The 20511-nt window shown below is 40.8% G+C and overlaps 1 protein-coding gene and 1 long non-coding RNA gene across 2 annotated transcripts; one reads left to right on the top strand and one right to left on the bottom strand.

Annotated features, from left to right (window-relative positions):
* Positions 1-5911: 5911 nt before the first annotated feature.
* Positions 5912-8708, bottom strand: LOC103417829 (subtilisin-like protease SBT1.3). Its single transcript, XM_008355988.4, has one exon. It carries the CDS (start codon positions 8534-8536, stop codon positions 6185-6187), a length of 2352 nt encoding a protein of 783 aa, XP_008354210.1. The 5' UTR covers positions 8537-8708; the 3' UTR covers positions 5912-6184.
* Positions 8709-17101: 8393 nt separating this feature from the next.
* LOC139198189 (uncharacterized) lies at positions 17102-19949 on the top strand. The gene is made up of 2 exons (XR_011583458.1): positions 17102-17188; positions 17307-19949. It is a non-coding gene; the product is annotated as an uncharacterized lncRNA (long non-coding RNA).
* The last annotated feature ends 562 nt before the right edge of the window (positions 19950-20511 follow it).

Raw genomic sequence — 20511 nt, 5'->3', positions numbered from 1 at the left:
TTTTGGATATTAAGTTTTTTTTTAATAAATGAAATTATTTTGAATTGATACTTGTTTTTATAAACTTTTATGCATGTGACCGATTCAAATTAATTTTTCATTCTAGGTATGACTAGTGGGAAAGTTAGTTGTCTGGCAGATAGTGCAACCACACATACTGTTTTGCGTGAACGCATCTATTTCACTAACTTCGTACCTAAGAATGCACCTCTGACAACCCTCTCAGGCCCATCCAACCTGATTGAAGGATACGGTAAGGCACGTATAATGTTGTCCAATGGTACAATCTTGACCATTGCTGAGGCACTCTATTCTCCACGTTCCGGAAGAACGTTACTAAGTTTCAAGGACATTAGAGATAACCATTACCACGCTGAAACCCACGTAGAAAACGGAGTTGAATTTCTGTGCGTAACTTCCTACGAATATGGCCAGAAGCGTATTCTAGAGAAGATGGAGCGTAACCCGAGTGGTCTGTATACTACGACCATATGCCCCATAGAATGCCATTATGTGGCCGGCCCTACCACAGGGACCGCGCACGAAATTACACTTTGGCATGATCGTTTGGGACATCCTGGACGAATAGTGATGCGCCGTATCCTCAAAACTTCACACGGGCATCCACTAACCCGAAGCTTAGGTTCGATCCATGAAATTGCATGTCAAACATGTTCTATGGGAAAGCTTATTACTAAGCCTTCTTATGACAAGATTTGTTCGAATCCTTCCATTTTTCTACAACGGATTCAGGAGGACATTTGTGGACCGATTCAACCTCCCTGCGGACCATTTAGATATTTTATGGTTTTGGTTGACGCTTCTACACGTTGGTCACACGTGTGCTTATTGTCCACAATGAACGCTGCATTCTCTAAACTGTTGGCTCAGGTTATCAAGCTCAAGGCTCACCACCCTGATTATCCGATCAAATCTATTCGATTAGATAATGCTGGAGAATTCACATCTAAAACTTTTGATGACTATTGCATGTCGGTTGGGGTTGAAGTTGAACATCATGTACCCCATGTTCACACCCAGAACGGCCTGGCAGAGGCTTTCATTAAGCGTTTACAAATGATTGCTCGATCGTTGGTCATACGTACCAAGTGGGTTTTCGTTCGGAAGCGTAATGAGAAGAATGAAATTGTGCGTTACAAAGCTCATCTTGTAGCTGTTGATGTTTTATTCCTTGCTAGGGCTAGAATATGTTTAGTATAATGGCACAAGTAAGGGTGTCGAATCCACAGAGACTAATTGATCTTATATAACCACTTGTTTTGCAAAAGCTCCTATTAGAGAAATAAAACTAATCAATGTAGGCAGATTTTGTAGTTGTAACTTAAAAACATAAGAAAATGAAGTGAACACAAATAAATGAATCAACAACTAATAGAATGGAATAGTACCAATGGAAATGAAGCTAGGGATTCGATTTTACCATTGCTAACCTAAGGCCATGTTTGTTAAATCAGTTTATACTCAGTCATCTACCTATTTCTTGAGTTTGTTTCACATGGATATGATCAACCATATGATGTGTGGATTTGATCAAATGTCTCTAATCATGAACCTAATTGTGATGTGCAACTTTGGTTCCTAATCAAGAACATGTAATGCACAAGAAACTTTCATAAAACCCAAGGGAGCACTCGGCAGGATGTTTGCAAAACATTCCCTTCATTCATTCACATATCCACCAAGATTATGCATGATGTGTGCTTTAATCTTGGCTAAACAACCTATGGTTAACTCAAATGATGATCAAGCATTAAAATCAACTCACTAAGTCACAATTAAACCAGAGAATGAAACAAGAAATAGATAGACTAACTGAGAATTCTGAATTAACTACATAGCAATCTTGCAAGGCTACATCGAATCCCTAGAGAGAGATTAGTTACACTTCATGTTTACAAAAGGTTGGACATAATAATAAATAACATGAGTGAACATAGAATTAATAAAAAGAAACCCTTGAAGCAAAACTGATGCTGAAATCCTTTAAGAGTGGCCTTCGGTGTTGATTCTCCAAGTGTGATGAAACGGAAATGGATCGGCTTAAGGTTGGATGTTCTCTGCAAATGGGAGAGTAAATGGACAGAGATGGAGCGGCTTAGAATGTGTGAATCATCCCCCAAAATAATGGAAGAACCCCCAAAAGAAGTGAGTTTGCACGGTTTTTATAGAAGGGAAATGTCACTGCCATCATTAAGAATGGAGCTGGAATTGCACATGTGAGATGGAAGTGCATAAATGAGCTGGAATGAGTGAGTTTCTGAGGTGGTGGATGCACGGCACAAGGTGTATATGCATGCATATAGCTATTTTAATTGAACATGCATGTGTATTGGCTGCAAAGCTGAAATGGACAACCTGGAATTGGTTGTACAAATCTGGAAAAGGTATGACAGTGCACGGCATGGGCATGAGGGAGCTGGGATGGCATAATGTGAATTAAGTAATGGAAGTGCATGTTCTTGGTGCAAAAGGGAGCTGGAAAGGTAATGGAATGCACGGCCAGGTTGTGAACATGCATGTGAATGCATGTTTTGGTGTTAGAACCACATAATCTGACTTCAATGTTTTTGCCTTGTTTAGAATCACCCAATATGGCCGAATTTCACCACTTAACACTTCCACATCCTTTCCTGAAATTCCAGCAGCCAAATGTTTCCTAGATTCTTCATTTGGACTTCAAATTAACTCCCTAGAATCCTCTCCACATTTGGAATAATGCTCAGCTACCAAAAGGAATGTTTTTACTTCATTTGCCTTCCCATTGATCCAAATACACACTTGGCTGCACACTAACACCAAATAATGTAAAATGCAACTAGCTTAATAAAAAAAACATCACAAAGACGCCCAATAAGGTAGATATAAATGCATGCAAAATGAGACTTATTAGTAGCACAAGGTTTCTCACAACGCCCCGGGATTGACTATGACGAAACTTACTCACCCGTTATGGATGTGATTACTTTTCGATACCTTATCAGTTTGGTAGTTTCCGAAAAACTGGATATGCAGCTGATGGACGTAGTAACCGCGTATCTCTATGGGGATCTTGATACGGAAATTTATATGAAAGTTCCCGAATGACTTACATTGACTGGTTCAAATATGTCCAAACCCCGGAACACGCTCTCAATTCGGCTGAGGCGTTCACTATACGGTTTGAAACAATCCGGAAGAATGTGGTATAACCGTTTGAGTGAGTATTTGACTAGTCAGGGATATGTGAACAACGAACTATGCCCTTGTGTGTTCATTAAGAAGTCACATTCCGGATTTGCGATTGTTGCAGTATATGTCGATGACATGAATCTCATCGGAACTCCTGAAGAGCTAGCGAGAACTGCTTCGCACCTGAACTCGGAATTTGAGATGAAAGATCTAGGTAAGACTCGATACTGTCTCGGTCTCGAGATAGAGCATTGTTCGGATGAAATCTTAGTACATCAATCGAACTACACCCAAAAGGTGTTGCGCCGTTTTAATGAGGATAAAGCGAAGTCTTCGAGTACTCCTATGGTCGTTCGTACGCTAGATGCAAAGCGAGATCCCTTCCGTCCGAAGGAGGATGATGAAGAGATTCTAGAACCTGAAGTTCCTTATCTAAGTGCGATAAGCGCTTTATTGTACTTAGCTCAATGCACTAGACCCGACATCTCCTTCGCTGTTAATCTTTTGGCAAGATACATTAATGCACCAACACGCAGACATTGGACTGGCGTGAAAGACATCTTCCGTTACCTTAAGGGTACTACGGATTTGGGCTTATTCTATCCCTACGAATCCTCGAGTGATGCCGCACCCTATGCTCGTCGGGTTGATTCTCGCCTTGTTGGTTATGCCGACGCTGGATACTTATCTGATCCACAAGACGCGTTCTCAAACGGGTTATGTCTTTACCGTTGGAGGCACCACAATATCTTGGAGGTCAACTAAACAGACCTTAGTTGCCACTTCGTCTAACCATGCTGAAATTCTCGCCTTACATGAAGCAACTCGGGAATGCTTTTGGTTGAGAGTAGTAGTGGGTCATATTCGAAGCTCCTGTGATCTTCATCATGCCGTTAATGCCGCGATGACGATTTTTGAAGACAACGCAGCTTGCATCGAACAGCTCAAGAAGGGTTACATCAAAGGAGACAACACCAAGCATATTGCGCCGAAGTTCTTCTTTACACATCAACAACAAGAACATCAGAAGATTGAAGTCATGCAAATCCGATCACAAGACAATCTGGCCGACCTCTTCACCAAATCACTACCGAAGGCGACGTTTCAGAAGCTTGCTCATGGAATTGGTATGCATAAACTTTCTGAGTTGTAACTTTGCTATTTCTCTTTGGAATTATGTCAAACTTAGGGGGAGTATCTTCTGGATACTTGCTTGATCTTAATGTACTCTTTTTCCCTACGATTAGAAGCATTTTTCCCACTGGGTTTTTGCTACCTAACTAGGTTTTAACGAGGCACCCACCTTGGGCTGGTCATATCCCTGATGACGTCCTGTAGACATTTCTTTTGACTTTGCATTTCTCACGCATTTTTCCTTAGACTATGAATTTTGTCCCTACTCGGGTTTTTGCCATAGCCTTAGGGTTTTTTTAGTGACACTTACTACTTATGCAAGTTCCTACCTTATTGAGAATAAGCGTTGTTCCTTTGAATCAATGTCGACGAGTCGACTTTCTCAACTTTTGCATGATGCTGAATCTACCTTAAGTATTTGCACACTCAATGGGGAGTGTTGTAAACATTCCTAGAATAAGTATGATTGTGTAAATCCTATATTAGATTTGATTCTAGTTATCCTTTCCTATTACAACTTGTATTACTTGGAGGAGAAGGAATATCTTCTCTCCATTTACTACTATAAATAAAGGCACAATGTAGGAGGGATAACAACACATACATTCCCCTACAATTCTACAAACACACATCTCTCCTCTCTTTCTCTGCCGACGGCCTTAGTCTCTCTGTCAGATAAAAATAGACCACAACAAGTGACAGTTTGTACGTAGCATATTCTAGTAAATTTTAAATAACAATTTAGTAATTAAAAAATTAAAAAGAAATAACCGCTTCTTATTGAGAAGTTAATAGTTTTTTTTTTGTTGAATTTATTCTAAATATAAAATTAAGCCAATTTAAAAAAAGAAAGAATAAAGTATCCAAAAAAAATCAAATGCAAAAGAAAGAAGCTAGTAATAAAATAAGGGTAGTGCTATTTACACATATTTTTTACCTCTCACATATTTTTATTAATTTTGTCATTTGATCTTCTTCAATTTATTTGATTCGATTGCCTAAAATCAAAAGAAGTGTATGAAAGGAAGAAATGAGTGTTTGGATAACATCATCCTAAAATAATTCTTCAACGTATTGGGAAATTCAAATACGAATTGGACTAGCCTGGTTTTAAATTTTTAGAAGGCCCATCAGAATGAGTCCAAATAGGCCCACGTCCCGCCAGCATTAAATTTTTTTTTTTTTCGTCAAAAGAAACAAAAAGGTTAATGCTGGTAAATTGGTAATCCCATTTCTTGAGTTTAGTTTGTAAGCTGTTCATGACGGTATTGAATTTGATCCAAATTGTACTCAAACAGTTCGGAGAAAAACTTGAGTATAACTGGAGACATATTCGAATTGAAATATTCACACAATTAGTGAGACATCTCGAATATCAAGTGCACTTAATCCTTTGGACAAGTTGAAATTTTGGTAAGGTATAACCTACCATAAAATCTTCATATTTATGCGGCTACAAATATCGTGAATCTCATGTCCTATAACGTGTCGTGTTTAAATTTGTTTTGTTTCGTGCATGTCTGAAATTGTCATTCTCGCAAAAACTACCAGAACTCCTACAAAATGCTTGTGAGTCGTGACATGAAAATAGTGCAGAAACATGTGAATCAATATAGAAATTGAGCAAATTAAGAAATTATTCTAATCTAGTTCTGAATCTTCTAATTAACAACATCAATGTGATTTGAACTTGCGTAATCTACGTTTTCACTACACATCGTTGTTTCGCTTGTGTTCTAAGGTTGACAGTAGCTAGAAGATCACAGCAAGAAGCAGAGGAAGGATGCTAACTATTACAGAAAATTTGTTTATTCAAAAGAGCATTAATAAAACACACATTAAAATTAATCCGGTGCAGGATTTATAGTGGTGGCAGCCACACTACAACAATGGGGCTTCTCACCCTGTGCACTCCATCCTTCCACACCAACCCGCCGAACTCCGGGACTGCCTGCCGGGATTTCGTAGTGAAGATGATTTTGTATGACAGCTTCTGATTGGCTTTGGTGAATTTCAGCGTCCGAGGCTCGACTTTCACATAAGCACCTTTGAACGGTGAAACAATGGCGTGGTAATTCGAAACCGCAGGGCCAACGTTAGTGACAGTTCTGTGAAGTGTCAAAACAGAAACATTTGTTCTCTCCGGGAACACAACCGAAAGTGCCGGGTAGTTCAAGTCCCCGGGACTGGCTAGATTGTTCTTGCAACTTCTGTTCGAGTACTTGGTAAAAACTTTGAGCTGTGTTGGTGTTAGCCTTTGTGTGCAGAGAAATTCAAGATAGTCCTGCGCCTCAATGTCGTAAATCAATCCCGGGTCAAGAGCCCTAACCGGGTTTATGTGCCCTGCACCGTGATCATACGGGGTTGAAATTGAAGCTGCTGAGGAGTCTTGTAGAGGCTTTCGCGTGTTGTCGTGGACATACGCGGTTGTCATCAAGGCGGACTTTATTGCAGCCGGACTCCAATCCGGGTGCCTTGCCTTGAGCAGAGCGGCAATGCCGCTCACATGGGGGCAGGACATTGAAGTCCCGGACAGTATATTGAACTTCACGTTTCTACGATCTGCTGGCAAGCTGGACGGGCCTAATGCGCCTGTCCAAGCGGCGAGGATGTTAACTCCTGGTGCCACCATATCCGGCTTGAGAATCTCAAGGCTTACCAGATTAGGCCCTCTGGATGAAAACGCTGCCACCACAGGCGACGGTCTAACCCCAACTCTAGTTCCAAGAAATGTTAGAGTTGCGGTGGCTCTCGGGCTTGTTGAAGCATAATGCTTGATTCCCTTTGCTTCGTTCTCTCCCACAGCAACCGCCGGAACAAGGTGGCAATCCGCCACAAGCTCCTCTCCGTTTGCAGCTGTGTTTGCCAAGATCATCCCAACTCCTCCGGCTTCTTTCACCACTTCTCCCTTCTGCACTCTAGGACTAATCCCACGGTCGCAAATCACAATCTTTCCGGCCACAACTCGGCGATCCAACGTCCCCTCCAAACACAGCGAGCTCGGATTAGGACTAGTTGAATTGCTTCCCAAATACACAACAGGGTATTGCTTGTTTGTTGACAGCTTCATCCTTCCCCTGTAGAGCGAAACCCCGGTAATAGTCCTGCCATTTCCGAGCTTCACAGTAGCTGGAAAATCCCTATCCATGGTGCTAGCTCCAACCGTGGTTATCCAGGGGGACACATTGGTCAGACTAACAGGATCCGGCCCTCCATTTCCGGCGGAGCAGGACACGAAAATTCCCATCTCCATAGCCCCAAAAGCCGCCACGGACAAACTGTCCCGGTAATAAGAAGACACACCTCCTCCTAAAGATATAGACAACACATTGACTCCATCGGCCACCGCTCTGTCCACCGCCGACAGAATATCTGAGCTGAAGCAGCCGCCGACCCAGCAAACCTTGTACGCCGCAATTCTCGCACTCGGCGCCATTCCTCTGGCCGTTCCACGAGCATACCCGAGAAGATTAGCACCGCGCACCGGAGACCCGGCAACTGTGGCGGCAGTGTGGGTCCCATGCCCGTCCTGATCTCTCGGCGACTTAAACTCCGTCTGCTCGTTGATCTTCCCCGTGGCTGCCTCATATCCGTGATAAAAAATTCTCGCTCCAACAATTTTTTTGTTGCAGTTGCTTTTGGTGAAGCTACGGCCGGTTTCGCACGCTCCCTTCCAGTGGGCCGGCACTGGGGTCATGCCAGTGTCGTTGAAGCTCTGGCTCTCCGGCCAGACACCCGTGTCCAGCACCCCGACAATGACGTCGTGGTCGGTGACTCGTTGTGACCAGACATTGGTGGTGCTGGCTCTGACATGCGGTTCGAGCCCAAGAAACAGGGGACTCCTTGTGGTGTGGAGCTCGTACTTAGTCTCTGGGAAAATCGCCAAGACTCCGTCTTGCTCCTCTAGCCGCTCGGCTTCTTGCTCGCTTAGCCGGGCAGCGACGCCGTGGAAGGCGTTCTGGTAAGTGTAGATTACCCTCTGTTGATCTTCGCCTCCGTCTTCTTGATTCTCTGGATTGATGAGTACGGATTGCACTTTTGATGAGTACCAATCTATGTGGTTGGAGAAAGACTCTGGCTTGGCTGACTTGTCCATCTGGACAATGTAGGTCTTTTTTGTCAATGGGGTTTTCGCAGAGAGGGCAATGTTGAAGAACATGAAGATTGTTAGGGTTAAAACCTGCCATTTCTCTGGTTTTTCCACCATTTTCATCAGGCAATGAGGAGGAAGAAGAAGAAGAGAAGTGTTGAGGAAGAGATAGTGAAGTGGGGGAGTGAGCGAGCGAGTGAGGGTTTATGGAAAATGGTATTTTGGAGGGTAGAAATATCAGTGAGAAAGGAGGGAGAGGGACATCTGCTGCGGCAACATGTGCACGTATTAAAGATGGTTGGTTTTTTCATGAATGCACTATTGCTAAGTAGATATTGCAGAGTTGGCCAGCTGCTGTCATGGAACAAGTTGAATTCCCTTTGATTGTTGTGATATCGTTACTTACGGTACGGTAAATGAGAATTGAAACCATTTCGATTCTTTACTTTCTCATGTTTACTATAATGTGAATTTTGAAAATTATTGAACTCAATTTTCCTTCATGAAATACACGCAGTAAAAAAAAAGTTTGGATTCCACGATAATATACACAATCGATTACTTATGTTAATGAATTTGATAATATACCAATTCCTTCTTATCATCTCTCGATTGATGATTTTCCTCGTTAAAAAAGAAATCGAGTCTTCAGCAAGAGATAAACTTACCTATACTTGAGATGTCACTGTGTTCCATTCCAATTATGCACGGTCATGTGTTTCAATTTTCTTGCATGGTATAATTTGTATGCTTGATTGAACCATATGTTTTGTATGCATAAATCATAAATATTAAGTTTGCATTTGTAGCCTTGTACAGTACTAGAGTTAAATTCACCTCCGGAATAAAGTAAAACAGAAACATTATAATTTGGTCTGGAGTATTGAATGCCACATTGGCATTACTGGTGGTAAGTAAGGTGGGCAGTTGGGAGTAGAATATTGGGATGTGCTATCCACACACCTCATTTTACTTTTCAAACACCCTTTGCTAATTTCTGTTCGTTGATATTCTTCAATTCATCCGATCCGACGGCTGAAAATTAAAGGTGTGTGTGAGAAGTAAAAAAGAGTGTGTGGATATCACATCCCTATAATATTATGAGGCAAGAATAACAAATGAACTGTACAGAATTGCTTTAATAATAGTGGGACTGTAACTTTGTCTACAATGTTATGGGCCATCCAGTCCCACAGAAATGGAACTTTATCTCAGCACCGCAAAAATCGATCCTAAAGAGTTTGGATGATGCTGCATTTGGTCCGTGATTGAATATTTCTGGTCACGGATTTGAGTCGTGAAAACAGTCTTTTTGTAAAGTTAGAGTAAGGTTGCGTACCATAGACGTTTTTTTTTTCGACTCTCGCAAAGCGAGGAGCCTTATTGACTTAAGATCGCCATTTAAACCGTTAATAAGTTAGATAATCCAGGTGATCGTATATATTCAAAGAGAATGACTTTGTATATTACGAAAATGTTATTGTAACAATATTCTAAATCAATCAAGTATTGTTAAATGAGAAAATCATATTGCATAACAATACTATAATTAATTTAAAATACCGTCACAGTAATCTGACCGTTGTAACCTTACAGGCGTAAGTTTTTGGAACATAGGGAAGGATGGTGAAGGGCTTTTCCATGCATTGGTATCCAACTTCTGTGAATTTCGATAATCTAGTCAAATACTGCCATTCTACAAAGCTAGCTCCTCTAGTGGGGAGCATGAAAGAAATTGATGGTTTTGTCCCAATTGTCAAACAACTGTGCGTTTCGTGTAGGTTTATTCTCATATTTTAACGTCCTATCAAATTTCCAAGACATTGCAGAATCTTGATTGAGGTTAAATGATGTTGTGCAAAACTAACATCTATTTTGATCTTGTCCCCAGGAATTCATGTATATCATGTCAGAGGAAATTCTCAATGTAATGTCCTTTCTAATCATGAAGGGTTAACAGTAGCGTTGACTATATCTTAGGTCTCTAAAAATTAATATTTTAAATGGGAATGTTATTGGCACTTCAAAAATCTCATTCTACACTCCTCACAAGTGTATTTTTCTTTCCAAATATAGAAAGTTTGGAATGTAGAATGAGATTTTTAAAGTGTCAATAACAATTCCTATTAAATATTATTTTAGTGCTAAATTTTTCATCTCTAACCATGCAGGGCTATATTTTTATTCTTTCTCTTATTTTATTGCTTTTGGGGGCCAAACTTAGCCTGCCTAAGCTACATGTTGCCTACGTTGGGGCTGAACTTAGCATGATTTTTTTAGCCCAATTCCCTTTAGCATTTTGATTGGAGATTGATTTTGTCAATTTTAGAGCTAAACTCGACATATAACTCTTGGTTGGAGATGATCTGAATGTCACACTACAAAGTAGTATTACTCATATGCTAGAACACATGGATTTGACTATTGCTACAAGTTCACTGCAATAGTCTGTTTCGAATTCTAACGCACGGATCGGTAACATTGCATGATAATGTGCATGTAAAAGATTTCTCAAATATAACCCAAAAAGATCATTAGTCGTTGTAATTAATTTTGTTGGCAAATGATTTTTGTTTGTTTATATATATATATATCAAAGAACAAGAAAAAAATATTATTTGAATGGCATCTATCTATTTGAAGTAAACAAAATTCAATTATTTTTTCTTGGTGTGGAAAAAAGGATGAGGTTGGATGGGGAGCAAATATGTATGACAACTCAATGCCACTAAGGAGAAAGGTAGATTAAATCCTTTGTTCTGATAGCAGAGTAAATACACACATGCGGGTCAGAAAATGCCCAGCTTTTTATGTTTGTGGAGGGAAGAAAATTTTGGAAACCCCCCATCCCCACGGCAAGCTCAGCCACCCACTTGGCCGTTTAATTTCGCGGTGATCTCTATAAAGGTGGTTGCTAACTTGCTGCATCTGCATGCAGTGGTTACTATAGCGGTCTCGGTGGACCGGTGGTGTTAAATTTACCAGCAATGCTGGTGGCAGTAAATGCTATACAAAAAAGAAGAGAAAAAACACTGTTCAATTTCAACCACCAACGAGGTTAAAATCATCCATGAAGTTACCTTACTTTTTAATTAATCGGGTAGGTTTAGGTTTAGCCGCTTAAACTGATAATTGGAGGTAGGAGAAGCTGTTTTGTTGACTTAATTAAGAGCTCCTACTTCATATGTTGATAATTAATTAGACCAAACGCACAAGGTGATGTGCATATATATAACTGAGGCTTTAGGGGTTGATATATAAGTGGAGTGGTACTTGAAAAAAAAAAGACGATTCAGATAGTTGAAACACAGTACGAAGATAGCCCTACAAAATTCCCCTCAAACAAACTTATTTGATATATCCTCCATGGAAGGGAGCTATATATTGTACATAACACAAAATGTGTTAGGAATGTCGGTACTACAAGATAGAGAATGCACAAAGTAAAGTAGAAAATGGACACCAAAAATTTATGTGGTTCGGCAATTTATGCCTACGTCCACCAAACAAGGATCAATCTTCACTATATGAAAAGATGAGTACAACAAGAGTAGTCTTACCAAGCCAAAGACAAGGCTTGATGGATACAAGAAAGTAGGACACACACTTTCTATCACACTAAACTTCACTCACACAATGTGTAGTGGAACACTCTCACTCTCACTCTTGGAGTGGAACTCTAGCTTTGGACTTGATCCTTTGCTACTCACTACTCTCTTGATTTGTTGTTTCACTACAACATCACACCCATATTTATAGGTGAGGGTTTGGCATTCTACTAGTTTCTAGTGTATTCTTCAAACCTCTAGCATAGAAAGATCTAGACTAGCCACAAAAGTGTGGCTTCTAGATCTTTCCATTTGCAACCAAGGAAGCTAGTACTCTCTAGCTTCTTCCATCAACTTAATAACATGCTAGAATTGTCTAGCATGCTCCAGCCATCTCTCTTGCTTACTAGAATAATCTAGAACATTGATCATGGGCTGGACCATATACCAACAATCTCCCCCTCCAGTCCATGAGGGAGGAATTCCGATCATGACTCCAAGTTACCTGGAGTCCATCCCAGCAGCCTTAATGCAGAATTCCAACTTTGATTTTGTGACCACCTTTGTCAACATGTCTGAAGAATTATTATCGGTATGAATCTTCTTCAGCTGTAGCATCTTGTTCTCGATAGCATCTCTAATCCAGTGATAACGAATATCAATGTGCTTGGTGCGTGAATGGTATGCAGTGTTCTTGCTCAAATCCAGAGCACTCTGACTATCACAATAAACGCCATAATCACTTTGTTTCAAACCCAACTCTTGGAGAAACCGCTTCAGCCACAACAACTCCTTGCATGCTTCTGTAGCGGCTATGTATTCAGCCTCGGTTGTAGACAAAGCAACACACTTTTGCAACTTGGATTGCCAAGACACGGCTCCCCCTGCAAAAGTAAACAAGTACCCAGACGTAGATTTTCTACCATCCAGGTCACCTCCCATGTCAGCATCTGTAAATCCTTCCAAGATTGGTTTGGAACCGCCAAAGCACAAGCACATCTTAGAAGTCCCCTTCAAATATCTGAGAATCCACTTAACAGCTTCCCAATGGTCTTTCCCTGGATTAGAGAGAAACCTGCTCACCACACCTACTGCATGAGCAATATCTGGCCGTGTGCACACCATTGCATACATGATACTTCCTACTGCTGAAGAGTAGGGAACAACTGCCATTTTCTCCTTTTCTTCATATGTTTTTGGACACGACTCTTTGCTCAACTTGATATGATTGGCTAAAGGTGAGCTTACCGATTTGGCTGCTTTCATGTTGAACCTTTCAAGCACCCGTTCAACATACTTTTCTTGTGACAGCCACAACTTCTTGGATTTTCTGTCACGAATTATCTCCATGCCCAAAATCTGCTTGGCTGGCCCTAAGTCCTTCATGTCAAAGGACTTAGATAACTCTTCTTTGAGCTTTTTAATCATAAAAGCATCTTGACCGACAATCAACATGTCATCAACATAAAGCAACAAAATGATAAATTTACCTCCAGAAAATTGTTTGATATAGACACAAGAGTCAGCATGAGTTCTCTTGTACCCATTACTCACCATGAATGAGTTGAACTTCTTATTCCACTGTCTCGGAGCCTGCTTAAGACCATATAAGCTTTTCTTGAGCTTGCACACCAAAGTTTCTTTACCCTTGACTTCAAAGCCTTTGGGTTGCTCCATATATATCTCCTCTTCTAAGTTACCGTGGAGAAATGCAGTTTTAACGTCTAACTGCTCGAGCTCAAGATCTTGCTGCCATACCAAGGATAACTCGAATGGAAGTCATCTTCACCACCGGTGAGAAAATCTCATCAAAGTCAACTCCTTTCTTTTGACCAAAACCTTTGACAACCAAACGAGCCTTGTACCTTGTCATGTTGTCGTCATTTTTCAATTTGAACACCCACTTGTTTTTCAATGCTTTTCTGCCCTTTGGAAGCTCCACCAGCTCATAGGTATTATTCTTTAATAAGGAATCCATCTCTGACTCCATTGCCTTCATCCATTTATCACTGTCGTTATGAGCTCTGGCCTCCTCATAAGTTTCGGGCTCTCCATAATTAGTCAACATGATATACTCTGATGAAGAATACTTGGTAGACGGTCTTCGACTTCTGCTGGATCTTCTGACCTGATCTTCATTCTCTTGCGGGGCTAGAGGCTCCCCCTGATTGGATTCTCCTTGAATCTGCTCTTCTTGACTAGGCTCCCCCTGATCAGCAATCTCATGGTCTGGCACATCTTGATCAGGCTCCTCTTGATCAGCATTATCTGATTCTGCAGGCACTTCATTGGCAGTTGCTTCAGGGATGTCATCGTGACTTTCTTCATCTGAAGCTAATGGATCAACTCCTCTGACTGCGCCATCTGGTTGTGCCTCTTTATCCGAATCCCCAATTGTTTGATCTTCATAAAAGACCACGTCTCTACTTCGGATAAACTTCTTCTGGTATGGGTCCCATAATCTGTAACCAAAATCTTCACCACCATAACCAAGAAAGATGCACGGTGTAGCTTTGTAGTCTAACTTCGATCTCTGCTCTTTGGGCACATGCACAAAAGCTTTGCAACCAAACACCTTCAGATGAGAGTAAGACACATCATTACCAGTCCATACTCTCTCTGGAACATCAAGACCTAATGGTACTGATGGAGATCGGTTGATCAAATAGCAGGCTGTCCTTACAGCTTCACCCCAGAACTGCTTAGATAACTTTGCAGTCCTCAACATACACCTGACTTTCTCCATGATGGTTCGGTTCATTCTTTCAGCAACACCGTTATGTTGTGGAGTTCCAGGAACTGTCTTCTCATGACGTATGCCATGTTTTACACAATACTCTCTAAACTGGTGAGATGTGTACTCGCCGCCGTTGTCGCTACGAAGGCACTTGAGAGGTTTCCCAGTTTCCCTCTCCACCATGGCATGGAACTCCTGGAATGTCTGAAACACCTGGTCTTTGGATTTCAACAAATACACCCACACCCTTCGTGAAGCATCATCAATATAAGTAACAAAATATTTATTTCTTCCAAGTGACTCGACTTCCATGGGACCACACACATCTGAATAAACAAGATCTAACAAGTTTCCTTTCTTTGTAGATGGAACAGAAAAACTAACTCTTCTTTGTTTTCCGAATAAACAATGCTCACAAGAGTTTAACGACGTACCTTTGGCAAAGGGAATATGAGACTTCTTTGCCAAAACTTGTAGGCCTTTCTCGCTCATGTGGCCTAGCCTCTTATGCCACAAGTCTAGGGATGAGTCTTCCACAGCATTCAACTCACCTTTCAAAACCTTGGCATTTGACCGGTACAACGTACAACAAAGTCGTGCTCTTGCTACCACCATTAAGCCTTTAGTAAGCTTCAATTTTCCTTCGCCAATATGGTGATAATATCCTTGTCGATCAAGGGTACCGATGGATATCAGATTGAGACGTATATCAGGAATATGTCTCACATCTTTCAACATCAATTGGCAGCCGAGATTAGTTCTTAAGCAGATATCACCAATTCCAAGAATTTTGGAATAGCTTTCATTCCCCATCTTCACTATGCCAAAGTCACCTTCTTTGTATGTACTGAAGAACTCCCGTTTGGACGTAGCATGGAAGGAAGCTCCATTATCAAAGATCCATTCAATGTCTCTGTCAGAGTTGCCCATATGCAGACATTCACCAACAGACAATATTTCTGGTACATCACCACATATGACAGCGGTGGTATTGCCAGTATCATCTTTCTTCTGATTGTTTCCTTCCCTTTGCTCTCTCTTCCAAACTCGACAATTTTTCTTCATATGGCCTTCTTTGCCACAATGGTGGCATGCACCCCTGAACCTTGACTTGGATCGGCTAGGACTCCTGCCATGACCTCTAGGCCCTCTACTCTTGCTTCTTCCGCGGTTCTCTGTGACAAATACTTGGCTGCTATCTGTGCCAGAAGTCTTTCTCCTTGTTTCTTCATTGAGCATGCTATTTTTAACATTATCAAGAGTAAGAACACCATTAGAAGCAGAGTTACTTATACTCACCACAAAGGTCTCCCAACTGTCTGGCAAGGATCCAAGTAACAAGAGCGCTTGTAGCTCGTCCTCGATCGTCATTTTCATAGTAGCCAACTGGTTGATGATATTCTGGAAATTGTTCAAGTGTTCTGCTACACTTAAACCATCCTTGTACTTCACATTGATGAGCTCTTTGATCAAGAAGGCTTTCTTGGCTGGGGTCTTCTTCTCGAACAAGGACTCAAGCTTCGTCCAAAACTCGCGAGCATTGGTTTCATTAGACACATGGTGAAAAACACTATCATCCACCCATTGTCTAATTGTGCCAATAGCCTTGCGATTCATCTTCTTCCACTCGGCATCGGACATGCTCTCGGGCTTAGCGGCATCTCCTTCAATTGGCTCATGCAAATCCTTGCAATAGAGAATGTCCTCCATCCTTGGCTTCCATGTTACCCAATTGGAGTTGGTGAGTTTGATCATAGTGCCACTTCCTTCCATCTCGTAGTACGAGCCAACCGGGCTCTGATACCACTTGTTAGGAATGTCGGTACTACAAGATAGAGAATGCACAAAGTAAAGTAGAAAATGGACACCAAAAATTTATGTGGTTCGGCAATTTATGCCTACGTCCACCAAACAAGGATCAATCTTCACTATATGAAAAGATGAGTACAACAAGAGTAGTCTTACCAAGCCAAAGACAAGGCTTGATGGATACAAGAAAGTAGGACACACACTTTCTATCACACTAAACTTCACTCACACAATGTGTAGTGGAACACTCTCACTCTCACTCTTGGAGTGGAACTCTAGCTTTGGACTTGATCCTTTGCTGCTCACTACTCTCTTGATTTGTTGTTTCACTACAACATCACACCCATATTTATAGGTGAGGGTTTGGCATTCTACTAGTTTCTAGTGTATTCTTCAAACCTCTAGCATAGAAAGATCTAGACTAGCCACAAAAGTGTGGCTTCTAGATCTTTCCATTTGCAACCAAGGAAGCTAGTACTCTCTAGCTTCTTCCATCAACTTAATAACATGCTAGAATTGTCTAGCATGCTCCAGCCATCTCTCTTGCTTACTAGAATAATCTAGAACATTGATCATGGGCTGGACCATATACCAACAAAATGCTCCATCACAACAGGTTACAGATGGCACCAGTGATCACTATCACAGATGAAGGGAACGCATGATTCACCACCATCACAGGTAACAATGGCGATATATATGGTTACTTGTGTACTCTTTTGGTCCCGTTGCTAAAACCATAAATATTTGCCCCATATATTTACTGCTCTCAACGTCTATATTTTTCTTCTTCTTCCAGCATTCAAGGCTATCGTTTTGGGGAAAAAAAATATCGTGGTATAGGTTTGTGTAATTTGAGGACAGTTGATAAGGACAGATTTAGATGAGGTTCATAAATTGGGTTGGAACTTGGAATCGGAATGTCATAAATTTACATGGATGTTATATAGACACAGAATGGTGGAGTGGTAGGTAATATACGTGAAGATGCTTCCGGCTCACTTAGAGAAAATATATGTATTGTATACAATCTCTTGTCACAGAGTCTCAGACGTTTGTCCCTTTACTTCAAGGGCATCCTTCAAGACTTAAACTTGTGAGTATTAAACTTTCAATTTCATGGCCTTAAATATGTTGGGAGTATAAAACAAATTTTCACATTTCTACTTTGTTGTTTGTAAGAATTTGAACTCTTAAATATGTAGGAACAAGTGATATCCCATGCATCTAGAATTAATGTCACATAAAAGACAATAAGAAAAGAACCGGGTACAATTTTTCAACTTAAAATCCACAATAGCAGTCTTTCAAATTTTGATAGTTTGCTTCGTTGCCGGCAAATTTGTGAAAGTTGATAAATGAAAATTTGCAAACGTTAATTAGGTCGGTTCTTGGCCGATTTGATCATGTGATCCACGAATTCCATTCAAACTCATCGATCCATGGCAACCATCGGATATCGATGGATGCTGTCGGCCCATGGGCCCTTCTTGGACTCATCTTCAGCCATGGACCTTATGCATTTCCAAACCAAACTAGTGCATTTTGGCCCAGTCCCCATTCCAAGCTGCCAAACCCTATCACCTTTCTTCACTTTTTGTTTGGCCTCCAAGTATGCCAATTCATACCACAGCGAAGACGATGACTGGTTCCCAAATCTGTGCAGTGTCATCAGAGCAGCCTCCATTTCCCTGTCCCCAAGCTTCAACCCTTTGGCCAGCTCGCTCACCAACTGCCTCCCGGAAGTCGGCAAACAAAAATGCTCGATCACAGTCTTGAAATTCGGCACGTAAATCTCTGTAGACTTGTCAATGTACCTCTTCCGGATTACTGAAACCCCATATCGAAATTTTTCCAAGAATGGCAAGATTGAAGAGCCGAGAACCATCACATTCCAACGAAGTAACTCTCCAGCCACCTGTGGTAAGGTATTAAATATCGATGTTAGCAGAAATTATTTGAGCTTTCAAACACACAAGTATTTGCAACTATTCTTACAAGTGTTGCTATTTGTATCATGTTTATTAATCACATCGCTGATCACATTTATATAGATAATACGAACTGTTCTTAACTTATCAATGTGATCACGCAAGGATTATTGATACCAATGTCTGGAGAAACTATATGGAAATTTAAGGTAAAATCGAAAAAATGCTGTATTCAGAAAAAAATTGAAGAAATTTCGAGATTACTATCGAAATTTCAGACCATGCCTCTAGAATATCTCGCTTGATGGTGACGCCAAGTTTTCCATTAGAGTCCTCTTCGCGTATGGTCGAAAGATAAGCCCTATCATCAAACGCTTTCTGGGTTCTTAGTGTCAGGAACAGTTGGTATTTCGAATTCATTTTTTCTCGTTTCTTGTTCGTAAGCAAGATTGCCGCGCTCCCCATTCGGAAGACGCAATTGAGGATCAACTTAGGCTGCTCGTGTCCTGCATACCAGCCCGTTGATAAAATCTCCGTGCTAAGAACAACGGCATAAGAATTCTTGTGAACTTTCAGAAGATTTTTAGCCAAATCAATGGCTAAAGCGCTTGCGCTGCACCCCATGCCAGAGAGACTGTAGCTCTTTACGTCGCTTCGCATCGAGTACTTGTTGATGACAATGGAGGCGAAAGAAGGAGAAGGGCAGAAGCCGCTGCAGTTCACTATCAAAATGTCAATTTCTTGCGGAGAAAGGTTTGTTTTGGCCAAAAGATCATCCATGATGGGAAAGAGCACCATGTGGACTTCTTCGATGGATTCTTGGTGGTGGGACAATGGTGGAATGTGGTGTAGGGCTGGAGGAAGGTAGGTTTCTTGGCCGTGACCTGAAGAAGCGAGCACTTTCGCCATGAAAGCGAGGCTTTCCTTGTCGAAAGATTCGAACTTTGAGGCGTTTCCGAGGAATTTGGAGAAGGGAACAATGCAGGAGCTTGGTGGTTTTAAGCATGAAAAGTCCACCAAATAGACTTGGGTAGGGTTTGAGAAGAAGCAAGACTGGAGGGTGAAGAAAATGATCAGGCATGGGAGATGGATGAAGTGGAAAATGGGTTCTCTTTTTTGCAGGACAATTAGGGTTTCCACTGAAGTTACAATTATGAGGAGCAAAAGTCTTTGAAGTTCCATGGGAGAAGAAGAAAGTACAGAGGAAGAAAATCAGAAGCGATTTGGTTGGTGTTGGGGGGTTGAGGGTTTGAACATAAAGTCTTTAGCCACAGAAGTGTATAAATATTAATGGAGAGTGCAAGAAAACTAAATGAGGGTTCTTGAATGGTGAGATGGAGTTGCAGGAGGCAGGTGAGGTTCATTGCATTGCAATAAAATCCAGAAGCACAGTTTCAATGGCCACACTTTATGATAGTGGTGTTGTAGTCAAAATTTGCGCTTTTACCATGTGTCAGGAAAATTGCAGGATTTTGTGTAAGAGAATGGCCATTACCAAAACTTTTTGAATACTCCGAAGTACCGGATATGTTGATTTGATTTAGTATCTGAAAGCACAAATGCAATTAATTTAGGGAAGTGTTATTGACATTCTAAAAATCTCATTCTACACTCTTCATAAGTGTATTTTTCTTTTTAAATATAAAAAGTTATGTGTGTAGAATGAGATTTTGGAATGCTAATAACAATTTTCTTAATTTAAGTGGGGTTATAATGAAGATATCACAACATAATTGCATATTAGCTCTTTAACATCTATTTGATCTTGTGGATGATATTGTTTGACGAGAGAGACATTTGAGCTTGTAAGATCGTCTAATAGTTGCATATTGACTACTTTTTGGACGTCTATTTGATCTTTCATAATGACATGATTCTAAAAAAGGGTGACATTCAAATGGTTTTATAAGGTCACTCTATAAATTATAGATTAGCTGCTTGTTTGACATCTATTTGACTTTAATGTATCACGGTTATTTACAAATTATATGATAAAAGAGACAAACATATAAAATACCTTAAAATTGGAGTCGAGATTCTTTTTGGATTTATGTAGTTGGAGTCCAAAGACTC

This window comes from Malus domestica, chromosome 01 (genome assembly GCF_042453785.1).
Source record: "Malus domestica chromosome 01, GDT2T_hap1".
NCBI lineage: Eukaryota > Viridiplantae > Streptophyta > Magnoliopsida > Rosales > Rosaceae > Malus > Malus domestica.
The sequence above is the reverse complement of the archived record's forward strand: the minus strand, read 5'-3'. Positions and strand labels throughout refer to the sequence as shown.